Source organism: Hyperoodon ampullatus (genome assembly GCF_949752795.1).
Source record: "Hyperoodon ampullatus genome assembly, chromosome: 6".
Classification (NCBI taxonomy): domain Eukaryota; kingdom Metazoa; phylum Chordata; class Mammalia; order Artiodactyla; family Ziphiidae; genus Hyperoodon; species Hyperoodon ampullatus.
The window spans coordinates 8,210,718-8,221,702 of NC_136919.1; the positions used below are offsets into that span (position 1 = coordinate 8,210,718).

General features: G+C 55.1%; 2 protein-coding genes across 9 annotated transcripts in view; both read left to right on the forward strand.

The window, feature by feature from the left end:
- Nucleotides 1-4,687, forward strand: part of SH2D3C (SH2 domain containing 3C) — a gene marked incomplete at its 5' end in the record, with an annotated part of 31,235 nt that extends 26,548 nt beyond the window's left edge. For all 6 annotated transcript variants that reach the window (XM_079706791.1, XM_079706795.1, XM_079706796.1 and 3 more), the window contains 5 exons: nt 841-956; nt 1,524-1,695; nt 2,513-2,624; nt 2,994-3,200; nt 4,511-4,687. In XM_079706791.1, the coding sequence (XP_079562917.1) occupies nt 841-956; nt 1,524-1,695; nt 2,513-2,624; nt 2,994-3,200; nt 4,511-4,686 (783 nt within the window). In that variant the 3' untranslated portion in view covers nt 4,687. The remainder of the gene's footprint in view (nt 1-840; nt 957-1,523; nt 1,696-2,512; nt 2,625-2,993; nt 3,201-4,510) is intronic.
- Nucleotides 4,688-6,781: 2,094 nt separating this feature from the next.
- Nucleotides 6,782-10,984, forward strand: TOR2A (torsin family 2 member A; the record flags this gene model as incomplete). 3 transcript variants are annotated; one of them, XM_079706408.1, is made up of 5 exons in its annotated part: nt 6,782-6,932; nt 7,541-7,806; nt 8,550-8,725; nt 10,011-10,138; nt 10,468-10,984. In XM_079706408.1, the coding sequence occupies 5 exons, from the start codon at nt 6,782-6,784 to the stop codon at nt 10,710-10,712; spliced, it is 966 nt and encodes a 321-aa protein (XP_079562534.1). In that variant the 3' UTR covers nt 10,713-10,984. The 3 variants fall into 3 exon arrangements, with proteins under 3 accessions (XP_079562534.1, XP_079562535.1, XP_079562536.1); XM_079706409.1 differs by having other exon boundaries at nt 10,011-10,142; nt 10,468-10,724; XM_079706410.1 differs by lacking the exon at nt 10,011-10,138 and having other exon boundaries at nt 10,468-10,724.
- Between the last annotated feature and the right edge of the window lies 1 nt (nt 10,985).

Consider the following 10,985-nt stretch of genomic DNA (forward strand, 5'->3'; position numbering starts at 1 on the left):
TGGCCCCAAATTCCCAAGTGTAGCGAATGGGCCTGGATTCTGACTTCATGGCCGTCCTTCACTTGCTGTGTGACTCTGACTAATCACTTCACCTGGGCCCCAATTTTCTCCTTTAAAAAAAGCAAAAACTGAGATATTCTTGCTTCCTCCAGATGTCAGTGTGGCACTGGAACCGAGGAGTCCTGAAAGCCAGTGGCGTCTGGCTGCCTGGGACACTTTCTGAGCCTGGTGAAAGTCAGTCTGGCTGGTCCAGGGAATACAAAAGGCCCGACTTCCCGTCCCCACCCCCCCTAGTGGACAAAACTCATTGCCTAGGTCCGTAAATTGTTAATGCCTGGGCCTTTGCTTTGAATGAATCTTGACCATCTAAGGACCCTGACTTGCTCTCAGTCTCAGTTTCTCTCTCTGAAGTTTGTGGCGGGAGGGCACTGACTGCTTGGTTGCACTGGTCTCTGAGCTCAGGAAGCAAGAAAAGAAACAGTGCTGAGAGGTAGCTCTGTGAAGAGTGCTAGGCGTGAAGGGAGCAGCCCTGGGTTCTAGGCCCACTGTGTGACCTTGGACAAGCCCTTTCCCCATCGGACCTCAGGTTTGCCTTCTGGAACAAGGGTGTCTTGGGCACCTCTGGCCCATGTCATCTCTGGGCATTTTCCCATTTACTCCGCGTTTCACAGATGGGGAGAATGAGGCTCATTTTGCTCCATGTCAGAGGGTTAGCAGTAGAGCTGGAATTCAAACCCTGCCTCCCGGCCAGGCTGCCCTCCAAGAGAAAGCTCCCTGACTCCCAGATGGCTTGAGCTAGCCGTGACAGAAAATTAATCAGCCCTCTGGGCGTCCTTGTAGGTTGCTAGGATACTGGGCGTTACCAAGGAGATGCAGACCCTAATGGGAGTCCGCTGGGGCATGGAGCTGCTCACTCTCCCCCATGGCCGGCAGCTACGACTAGACCTGCTGGAAAGGTAAGGCGAGTACACAAGGGGACTCACGGGGAACCCCCTGGGTTACCGCGCGGCCCTTCGCTGTGGCCGATTGGCCAATCACAGTCTCTCACCCCGGCTCCCAGGGGTTCTGGCCACGCCCCCTATCCCATTGACTAATCGCTCCTTCTCCATATCCAGCTCCAAGTAATCTTGGTTTCCCAAAGACCGAGTCCTTTATCTCCGAATTCACATTTTGCATCCTCTTGACCGATCACAATCCGTGAGCCTTGGCCCTCTCATCAGCTCTGGCTTCTCTCCTTTTCTTTCTTAGAACAGCTCTACCAGATGATTTCCGATGATTTCCGCTGATCGGTCACAAGCCTCTCAGCCTGGCGCTCTAGGGCCTCTGGCCCCGCCTCCTGACTTATACTGACCAATCAGAAGCCCTTAGCTTTGCTTTTCCTCACTCTGGCCGCGCCCCCTAATCTCATTGACCCTTTACAATCTCTCGCTTTTGGCTCTGCCCTCCGCCCCTCGGCTCTCAACCACAAGGACCCCCAACCCTAGGTCCCTGGCCCCGCCCCTCTGACCTGGCTGCTCCGACAGGTTCCACACCATGTCCATCATGCTGGCCGTGGACATCCTGGGCTGCACGGGCTCCGCTGAGGAGCGGGCAGCTCTTCTGCACAAGACCATCCAGCTGGCGGCCGAGCTTCGGGGGACCATGGGCAACATGTTCAGCTTCGCTGCAGTCATGGGCGCCCTGGATATGGCCCAGGTACTGAGGGGCCCACGTAGAGCTGGGCATAAGCTAGTCTATGTCCGGAGGAGCCCTAGGATGTGTTCCTTTGGGATAGCTGTATATTGAATCAGGAAGAACTTTGTGACCTTCTAGGCAGCATTGGTGACAGGGTAACTGGGAGAACTGAGTCCTTTAAGTGCTGACCTGCTCCCAGACAAAGTCTTCCCTTTTCCCCGCTCTCAGTTTCCCTACCTGTAAAATGAATGAGGAGCATTATATGAGTTTAAAGAATAAATATAAAACGGCACTCATTTAGCAAGCACTGACTATATGCTAGGTGCTACATCGAGTACTTTAGAAGCACCAATTCCTCAAAAAAAAAATCTCATGAAGGGAGTGCCTTTATTGTTCTCATTTCACTTATGGAGAAACTGAGGCGGAGCAGTACTTGTCTAAAGTCACATTCAGAGGCTGAAAAAGGTGGGATTCAAACTAGGTCTGTCTAATTTCCCAGCCCGGACCTCATCCACACTCCACTTCCTCTCCTTTGCCTCGTCAACAGTGACAGCAGGATCCCAGAGCAGTGGCTCAACTCCCAGCTCTGCCACTTATTTTTGGAATGACCTTGGGCAAGTCATTCCCCTCTCTGAGCCTTAGTTCCCTCATCTGTAAAATGGGTTGTTGGGAGAGCTTCATGGGAAATGTGGGAAAAGCAGTCAGCACTGTCCCAGATTCATGAATGGTGACTATACTAATAATTATTATCCCGCATCTGGGTGTCCGCTTGGCAGAGTGGCCTGTGGCCCCAGCAGGCCCCTTCCCTGGCCGGTCGCTCACAGTCTGGTCTCCCCAGATTGCCCGGCTGGAGCAGACATGGGTGACTCTGCGGCAGCGACACACAGAGGGAGCCATCCTCTACGAGAAGAAGCTCAAGCCATTTCTCAAGAGCCTCAATGAAGGCAAAGGTACCTCTCCCACCTTGCTATGTGACTTTGGACAGGTTCCAGCCCTCTCTGGGCCAGCAAAGACTCTCCCAGTGGGGAGGATGATGAGGGCTTGACTGAGCTTTGTGCAGGCTGTTCCCGCACTCACTTTCTGCATCTGGCAACCGTGTATGCCACGTCCAGGTCCAGCCTCAGCCCCTGAGCTTGGCCAAGGCTGCAGTGGGTTCAGCTGGAGGAATCCGAAGGGTTTGTCTCAGGAGTCAGAATCCCTGGGGGCTCTCTCTGGGACCTCAGGCAGGCCCTTTGCCCTAAAACATCCTTGGTTTCTGGGACCGCGGTGGATGGCTGGGCCCTCGGAGACCTCTGAGCACTGTGTGTCCCTCCCTGCAGAAGGCCCGCCGCTGAGCAGCACCACATTTCCTCACGTGCTGCCGCTCATCACTCTGCTGGAGTGTGACTCCGCCCCGGCCGAGGGCCCCGAGCCCTGGGGCAGCACGGAGCACGGCGTGGAGGTGGTGCTGGCCCACCTGGAGGCTGCCCGCACCGTGGCACACCACGGCGGCCTGTATCACACCAATGCCGAGGTCAAGCTGCAGGGTGAGTCATGGGTCGCAGCTGGGGGCGATTCTGCCAGCCTGGGCCTCCCTCCACTTGACTTGCTCTCCCCTCTCCTCCAAACACCCCTTCACATTTCTCCATCCCTCTTTCCTGCATGCTTCCCTGACTTCTTTTTCTCACCCCTTTTCTTCACGTATTCAGCAGTCTGACAAGCAGTTGTTAGTGGCAGGCACCAGGTTGGGTGCGGGGGACAAAGAGATGACTCAAAGAGCACCATAGCTGTGTATTTTAGCTTCTCTGAGCCTCAGCTTTCTCATCTGTGAAGTGGGCATCCTAACAGGCCTACTTTACAAGGTTGTTTACAAAGCACTCGGCCTGGGGCCCTGGGGCTGAGGCAGACCTGCCCTGCCTTCAAGGAGCTCACAGTCTAGTCAAAAAGTAGAACTCCTGGGCTTCCCTGGTGGCACAGTAGTTAAGAATCCACCTGCCAATGCAGGGGACATGGGTTCGAGCCCTGGTCCAGGAAGATCCCACATGCCGCGGAGCAACTAAGCTCGCGAGCCACAACTATTGAGCCTGCGCTCTAGAGCCCATGAGCCACAACTCCTGAAACTGCACACCTAGAGCCCGTGCTCCACAACAAGAGAAGCCACCGCAATGAGAAGCCCGCACACCACAACGAAGAGTAGCCCCCGCTCACCGCAGCTAGAGAAAGCCCGCGCACAGCAACAAAGACCCAACACAGCCAAAAATAAATAAAATAAAATAAATAAATTAAAAAAAAAGTAGAACTCCTCCTTGTGGAAGGAGCAGAGAGATAATGTCTTCAGATAATCCACCTTTTACTTTTCTAGGCAGTATTTAAGTCACGAAATTTCTCTGTAGACCAATTGGAAATAACAGCTGAGCAAAACCAAGATAAAACACCAACAATTTCCTGGAGGTAAATGCCGTGAGCATCTGGCATATGTCTTTCCTGCCTTTCTTCTTCAGAAAGGACAAAAAAGAAACTATTTTTTTACATTTACTTACAAAATGTATATACATTTCTTAGGAAAAATTTTGGAATTTACAGAAAAATACAAAAGAGAAAAGAAAAATCTCCCCCCCAAAATTAATTTTAATATTTTATCTTCTAGTCATTTTTAAATTATATGTTGCAAATAGTAGGACAAAGACTGGGTGTTAAACTGCTTGGTCACGTTCATCAGCAAACCTTGTGGGATCCCTGGTGGAGGTGGGGGGAGGTCCCTTGGAATGAGGCCCTGAGGCATGTGGTGGCTCCGAGCGGGAGTCCCAGCCTCTGCAGCTGGATGGTGGTTCCCTGACCCCTGTGCCCCACCCTGCAGGGTTCCAGGCCCGGCCAGAGCTCCTCGAGGTGTTCAGCACCGAGTTCCAGATGCGCCTCCTCTGGGGCAGCCAGGGCGCCAGCAGCAGCCAGGCCCGGCGCTATGAGAAGTTCGACAAGGTCCTCACTGCCCTGTCCCACAAACTGGAGCCTGCCGTCCGCTCCAGCGAGCTGTGACCCCCATGGACCCTTCCCCTCTGCAGCTGCGGGCAGCAACAGGGACAGAAGGGCACAGACCTTTCCCCAGAGCACCCCAGGGACACTGTGATCAGCCCGAGAACGTTCTGGGTTCAACTCCAGGATCTCCCTTGCACCTCCAGGGTCCTACGTGGACCCTGGGCTCCATCCCACCTGCTACTCACCAAGTTTTCCTTCAGGAAGAACTGGAACCCCTGTTTCTCCCTCCAGCTTCTGCTTCTCCCCTTCCTGCGGAGGTGCCCTGTGTTTGAGCCACGGGAGGCTTCTCACACCTCCTCACTCTTCTCCAGGCACCTGCCCCCGCCCCCTCACTGACACCAATGCCTCCCTCTGGCTGTAAATACATCTGTCTGTTCTGTAAATAGATGTACAGAAGCCGTGTTCTTTCTTTCATATAATAAACTTTTATGACTCTTTCTTCTGTCTCTCAGGGGGCTTTGGGGTAGAAGGAAGCATCTTTTCTCAGGTGAAAGGTGGAAAAATTCATTCAACAAATACTTATTTAGCACTTGAAACATTCCAGATTGTACCAGGAGCCAGAGTTACAGACAATTCTTAAAACCCAGTCCCTGTCCTGGGGGACCTCACAGACCAGAGGGAAGATAAACAACTAATTCCAACCAGTAGGAGAAATACTGACCTGACCTGCTCCTTCCGCATTCCCTGCTCCAGGAGCCACAGCAAAGCATCCCGCAAATGTACAACCCAGGATCCTAGATGTTTGGGTGGAAGGGCTTTATGAAATCTAAGATTCCAGCTCCCCTCAGGAAAACAGAACTGGAGGGAGAAGGGACTTGCCCTGGGTCACAGCAGCAGAATGAGGAAGGCTGGAACCTGGGTGTCCTCGCCTGGAGTTCTTTCCTTTTCTCAACAGTGGGAACTACTAATTTCTTTTCAAGTTTTGAAACGTGGCCCCAGAAGTGTGTGTGTGTGTGTGTGTGTGTGTGTGTGTGTGTGTGTGTGTGTGTGTGTGTGTGTGTGTGTGTGTGTGTGTGTGTGTGGTGGGTGAGGCAGGAAATCTTTGAGGAGGGCCATGAAGGCAGTTGTCTTGATTTCATGGGTAGGGGAGGTAGGCAATGTGAATCAGCATAATTCCAGGCCAGGCTGGAGGCTGGGGAGCCTGTTCACTGAATTTGAAACATCTGGGGTCCTTTACCTTATGAATCCTTTGACCAAGAGAGGATGGATAACACAGTGCATTAGATCTTTGGCAGCAGCCAGACTTGGGCTCAGTTCACTAGCTGGGTGGCGTTGGATAAGGGGCTTAACCTGTTGGGCCCTAAGTTCCTCCTCAATAAAATGGGAAAGTAACAGAACTGATCCCTTTGGGTTGCTGTTAAAGCACTTAATGCATAGCTGCTAAGTAAGGGACTGCCATGTTTCATACATAACGGATTTTTTTTTTTTTGGCCGCGCCATGCGGCATGCGGGATCCTAGTTCTCTGACCAGGGATCTAACCCGTGCGCCCTGCAGTGGAAGCACGGAGTCTTAACAATTGGACCTGGGAAGTCCCATAATGTATTTTCAGTGATCATTTATTGATTATTTTGTGAGCCAAAACACTTCACGTGCCTGTACCTCACTGAAATATCACCATTCCTCTATATGACAGGTACTGTTATCATAAGATACATAAGGCACCTAACGTTAACGGTACATAGTAGGTGCTCACCAAAAGCTATTAGCGCTCTTTTATCATATAAAAGAAAAAGAGCACAGAAAAGGTGTTTTGCAAGGTGTAAGGTGCCGCACAAGTTTTTGCTACATTTTTGTCACCCTTTGTGGTCATAATCCTTCATTTATTATTCTTTCGGAGCTACTGTGATGGTCCCCTAGTTACCGTGGCCATGGAAACTCAGCCCGCAGTCCTGGATTGGACGGTTCGCGGGCTCCCCCTGGAGGCCACCTTCCGGGCCTGCAGCGGGACGACCGGGCGGGCCTTTAAGAGGGGAGAGAAGGGAGCCGGGAGTTGTAGGCCACAGGCGGTGGCTGCCGCGGAGCGATGCATGTCGGGAGTTGTAGTTCTCGGGAGAGGAGGTAGGCGGCCGCAGACCCAGCTCCGGCCTCACCCGGATGGCGGCTGTTACGCGCGGCTGCCGGCCCTGGGGCTCGCTCCTCGGGGTGCTCGGGCTGGTCTCGGCCGCGGCCGCCGCCTGGGACCTGACTTCGCTGCGCTGCAACTTCGGCGCCTCCTGCGAATGTGACTTCCGGCCCGACTTCCAGGGTGAGCAGCCGCGGGCGCCCGGACCGGAGCGGCCGGCGGACCGGGGAGCCCTCGGACCCCGGGGGTGCGCCGGGGCCGGACCTGGAGAGTAGAACCGAGGGTGGGACCCCCCAGACTTCCGGACGGCCAGGGCCGGAAGTGGGCCCGGCGTTGAGGGACCCTGAGAGCCTGGGGCACGGGACTTGGGGCGAGGGTTTGGGGATGCCTGTTTGGGGTCCAGGCAGAGCCCTGCCAGGATGGAGAGAGGCCTTTGACAGCAGGGCCTTGGGGGGAAGTTTATACCTCCGCACTGGACTGGCCGTCAAGGAAGAAGCCTGCCTTGGAGATGGGCGTGAGTCTTGGGCAGACCCTCTTGACAGCTCGCGCCCACTTAGGGCTGAGCGCAATCCAGAGGGCCATCTGGTGGGGGCGCTGCTGAGCTGAGTCAGGCCTGAGGGTGTCTCCTACGGCCGAGACCCCAAGGGCCGCACTCCTTTCCGCAGACAGCCTGTAAAAACGTCCCAGAACGCGGATCCCCAGACCAGGTTCCAGACATGACTTCCCTCCTGGACCTCTTCCGTGGCGGGTGTGTGTCCTCAGCTCTGACACTGTCCTTCTTGTGGTCCTAGGTCTGGAGTGTGACCTGGCACAGCACCTGGCAGGCCAGCATTTGGCCAGGGCGCTGGTGGTGAAGGCACTGAAGGCCTTTGTGCAGGATCCAGCCCCCACCAAGCCACTGGTCCTCTCCCTGCATGGCTGGACGGGCACCGGCAAGTCCTATGTCAGCTCCCTGCTGGCACACTACCTCTTCCGGAGTGGCCTCCGCAGCCCCCATGTGCACCACTTTTCCCCAGTCATCCACTTCCCCCACCCCGGCCACCTGGAGCGCTACAAGGTAGGCTGGTTTTGTCCTGGACCACCATCCGCCTGCACTGTCGAGTGCCGGACCTTAGGGAAGGAGTGAGTCCTGAGCCCAGAGAGGGGAATCACTTGCTCCAGGCCACACAGCCAGTTGAAGCCTCAGCCCTCAGGACCCACCCTGAACAAAGCTTGGGGTGGTACCACCCGGCAGGGAGTTCTTGATTTAATTCCTGGGGGCCAATAGTGGCACCTACCTGCCAGGGTTGTTGTGAGGGATGGGGGATTATAGAATTGCAGGTGTTATTTATTGAGCACTTACCTTTGCCAGACAGTCTGCATTATCTTCTCTCTGTAAAGCCTTTAGCCCCAATTTGAGGCTCAGAGTAAGCACTCAGGAAATCCAATTAGCTCTTACTACTGTTGTTGTTGATTGCAAGGTACTTTCCAGGCTAATCTGTTTCAGTTGTCAACTCTGTTGGGAATGTTCAGGGAGCAGGAAGGAGCCTTCCCCCTTTTTTTAGAAAGCGGAAGGAGCCCTGAAAAGGCAGGTGAGAGGCCTGGGTCTGAGTCCCTGTTCTCTTGCTGACTTGCTGTGTGAGCTTGGACAAGTCTCTGCCCCTCTCTGGGCCACAGTTTCACCATCAGTCCCATTAAGGGATTGGTACTCTCTGGGAGACCATATCTTCCTGGGAAGGAGATTAATTCTTGCTTTGGGAAGAAATCTGGGATTGGGGGAGCATCTCCAGGCCCCCTCATACTCTTGCCTTTCTCCCACAGAAGGACCTGAAGAGCTGGGTCCAGGGAAACCTCACTGCCTGCAGCCGCTCTCTCTTCCTCTTCGATGAGATGGACAAGCTGGCACCAGGCCTGATAGAGGTCCTGAGACCTTTCCTGGGCTCCTCCTGGATTGTCTATGGGACCAACTATCGCAAAGCCATCTTCATCTTCATCAGGTGGGGCCGGCTTTGCAGTGGGCAGGATGCAGGGACACTCATCAGGGGTCTCAGCTCTCCAGTCTTGGCCTGTGGTCCCACAGCAGAATACTGTTCCCCCAGGCCCACTGGGCTTTCCCAAAGTCCCCCACACCCTCACTGGTGACACTGTCATTCAAGGTGGTTGACTTCCCTTTGACATTCTCAAAGCCCATTCTGGGCTCAGTCTCTCTCTCTCTTTTTTAAATACATTTTTCTATCTATCTATCTATCTATCTATCTTTGGCTGCGTTGGGTCTTCGTTGCTGTGTGCGGGCTTTCTCTAGTTGCAGTGAGCGGGGGGCTACTCTTCGTTGCGGCGCGCGGGCTTCTCATTGCGGTGGCTTCTCTTGTTGCGGAGCACGGGCTCTAGGCACGGGCTCAGTAGTTGCAGCTTGCGGGCTCTAGAGTGCAGGCTCAGTAGTTGTGGCACATGGGCTTAGCTGCTCCGCGGCATGTGGGATCTTCCCGGACCAGGGCTCGGACCCGTGTCCCCTGCATTGGCAGGCGGGTTCTTAACCACTGCCCACTGTTCCCTGGGCTCAGTCTCTTAATCTTAATCCTCATTTCTTTGTGGAACCCTGCTGGGTTAAGAGTTTTCCCTCTTTTGTGGCCAAGAGGACACAGGCCTGGGAAAAACAGGACTAGAGTTTCAGTCCCACCTCTAAGAGCCCTAGCTTTGTCTCCTCAGGCAAAACACTTCCCCTCTCTGAGCTCCCACCTCCTCTTCTGAACAACAGGGCCAATCTTTCCTTTTTTTTTTTTTTTTTTTTTTTTTGCGGTACACGGGCCTCTCACTGCTGTGGCCTCTCCCATTGCGGAGCACAGGCCCTGGACGCGCAGGCTCAGCAGCCATGGCTCACAGGCCCAGCCGCTCCGTGGCATGTGGGATCTTCCCAGACCGGGGCACGAACCTGTGTCCCCTGCATCGGCAGGCGGACTCTCAACCACTGCGCCACCAGGGAAGCCCCAACAGGGCCAATCTTAATGCCCCACTGTCCTCCTAGAGGCTGGGTGAGGGAAAGTCGGTAAGGGACCTAAAAGTGTTCTATAAACTGTAAAGTGCATGACACATACAGGCGAACTTCCAGGGGTCGTGGTTAAGGGCACAAGCTCCGGAGAGGGGAAGTGGTTCCCGGGGTGTTCTGAGTGGGTTTGGCTCCTGCCAGCACTGAGCTGGGCCCCCAGGCTCAGGTCGTGTTAGGTGGCACGTGGGAAGCAAGGGCCACATCCTGTCCTCACTGTCTGCGTCCCCTGTGGTTTTTAGCAACACTGGCGGCGAGCAGATCAACCAGCTGGTGCTGGAGGCATGGCGCAGCCGCCGGGAGCGCGAGGAGATTCACCTGCAGGAGCTGGAGCCCGTTATCTCCCAGGCCGTGCTGGACAACCCAAACCGTGAGTTCGGCCAAGGACCCCCACCCCAGGGTGGTTTCCAGGCTGAGGTCTCACACCCAGATCACACGGAGGGCTGGGCTGGGCTGGGCTCCCTGGGGTGGGCCAGGCTCTCCCAGGTCTGATGCTCTGCCCACTGACCCAGTACTTCCCAGCCCAGGCTTTGGTGCTCTGGGCTGGCAGGCAGCCTCCCCGAGCCCAGCACCTGGAAGGCGCTGGATTAAGACCAGGATTAAGACCAGCCCCGTTCCTGCACTTCCTGCCTTTGGGGGTGGACAGGGCCCAGCTGATCCCCGTGAAGCACAGCCTCTTCCCATCGCTCCTTCCTGCAGATGGCTTCTGGCGCTCAGGCATCATGGAAGAGCATCTCCTGGACGCCCTGGTGCCCTTCCTACCTCTCCAGAGGCACCATGTGCGGCACTGTGTGCTCAACGAGCTGGCCCAGCTGGGCCTGGAGCCAAAGGATGAGGTCGTCCAGGCTGTGCTGGACAGCACCACCTTCTTCCCTGAGGACGAGCAGCTCTTTTCCTCCAATGGCTGCAAGACTGTGGCATCCCGAATCGCCTTCTTCCTCTGACTCTCCAGGCAGCATCTGGCCAGGCCGTGAAGGAAAGCCCTGGGGCCTCTGCCAGAGGGTCCCTTGTCCTGTGCCTCCTGGGACCCAGAGCGCAATATGAAGATATGGAGGGCTGTTGGCTAGGCCATGAAACAGAAGGGCCTCTTCACTGGGCTGAGGGCATCTTGGCCTTTGCTTCCTTCCTCAGGGGAACTGCTGGTCACCCCAGAACTTCAATGAGCCTTGACCTCACCCTCCAGCCTGAGCCTTCTTAAAATGTGAATTTTAACTCAG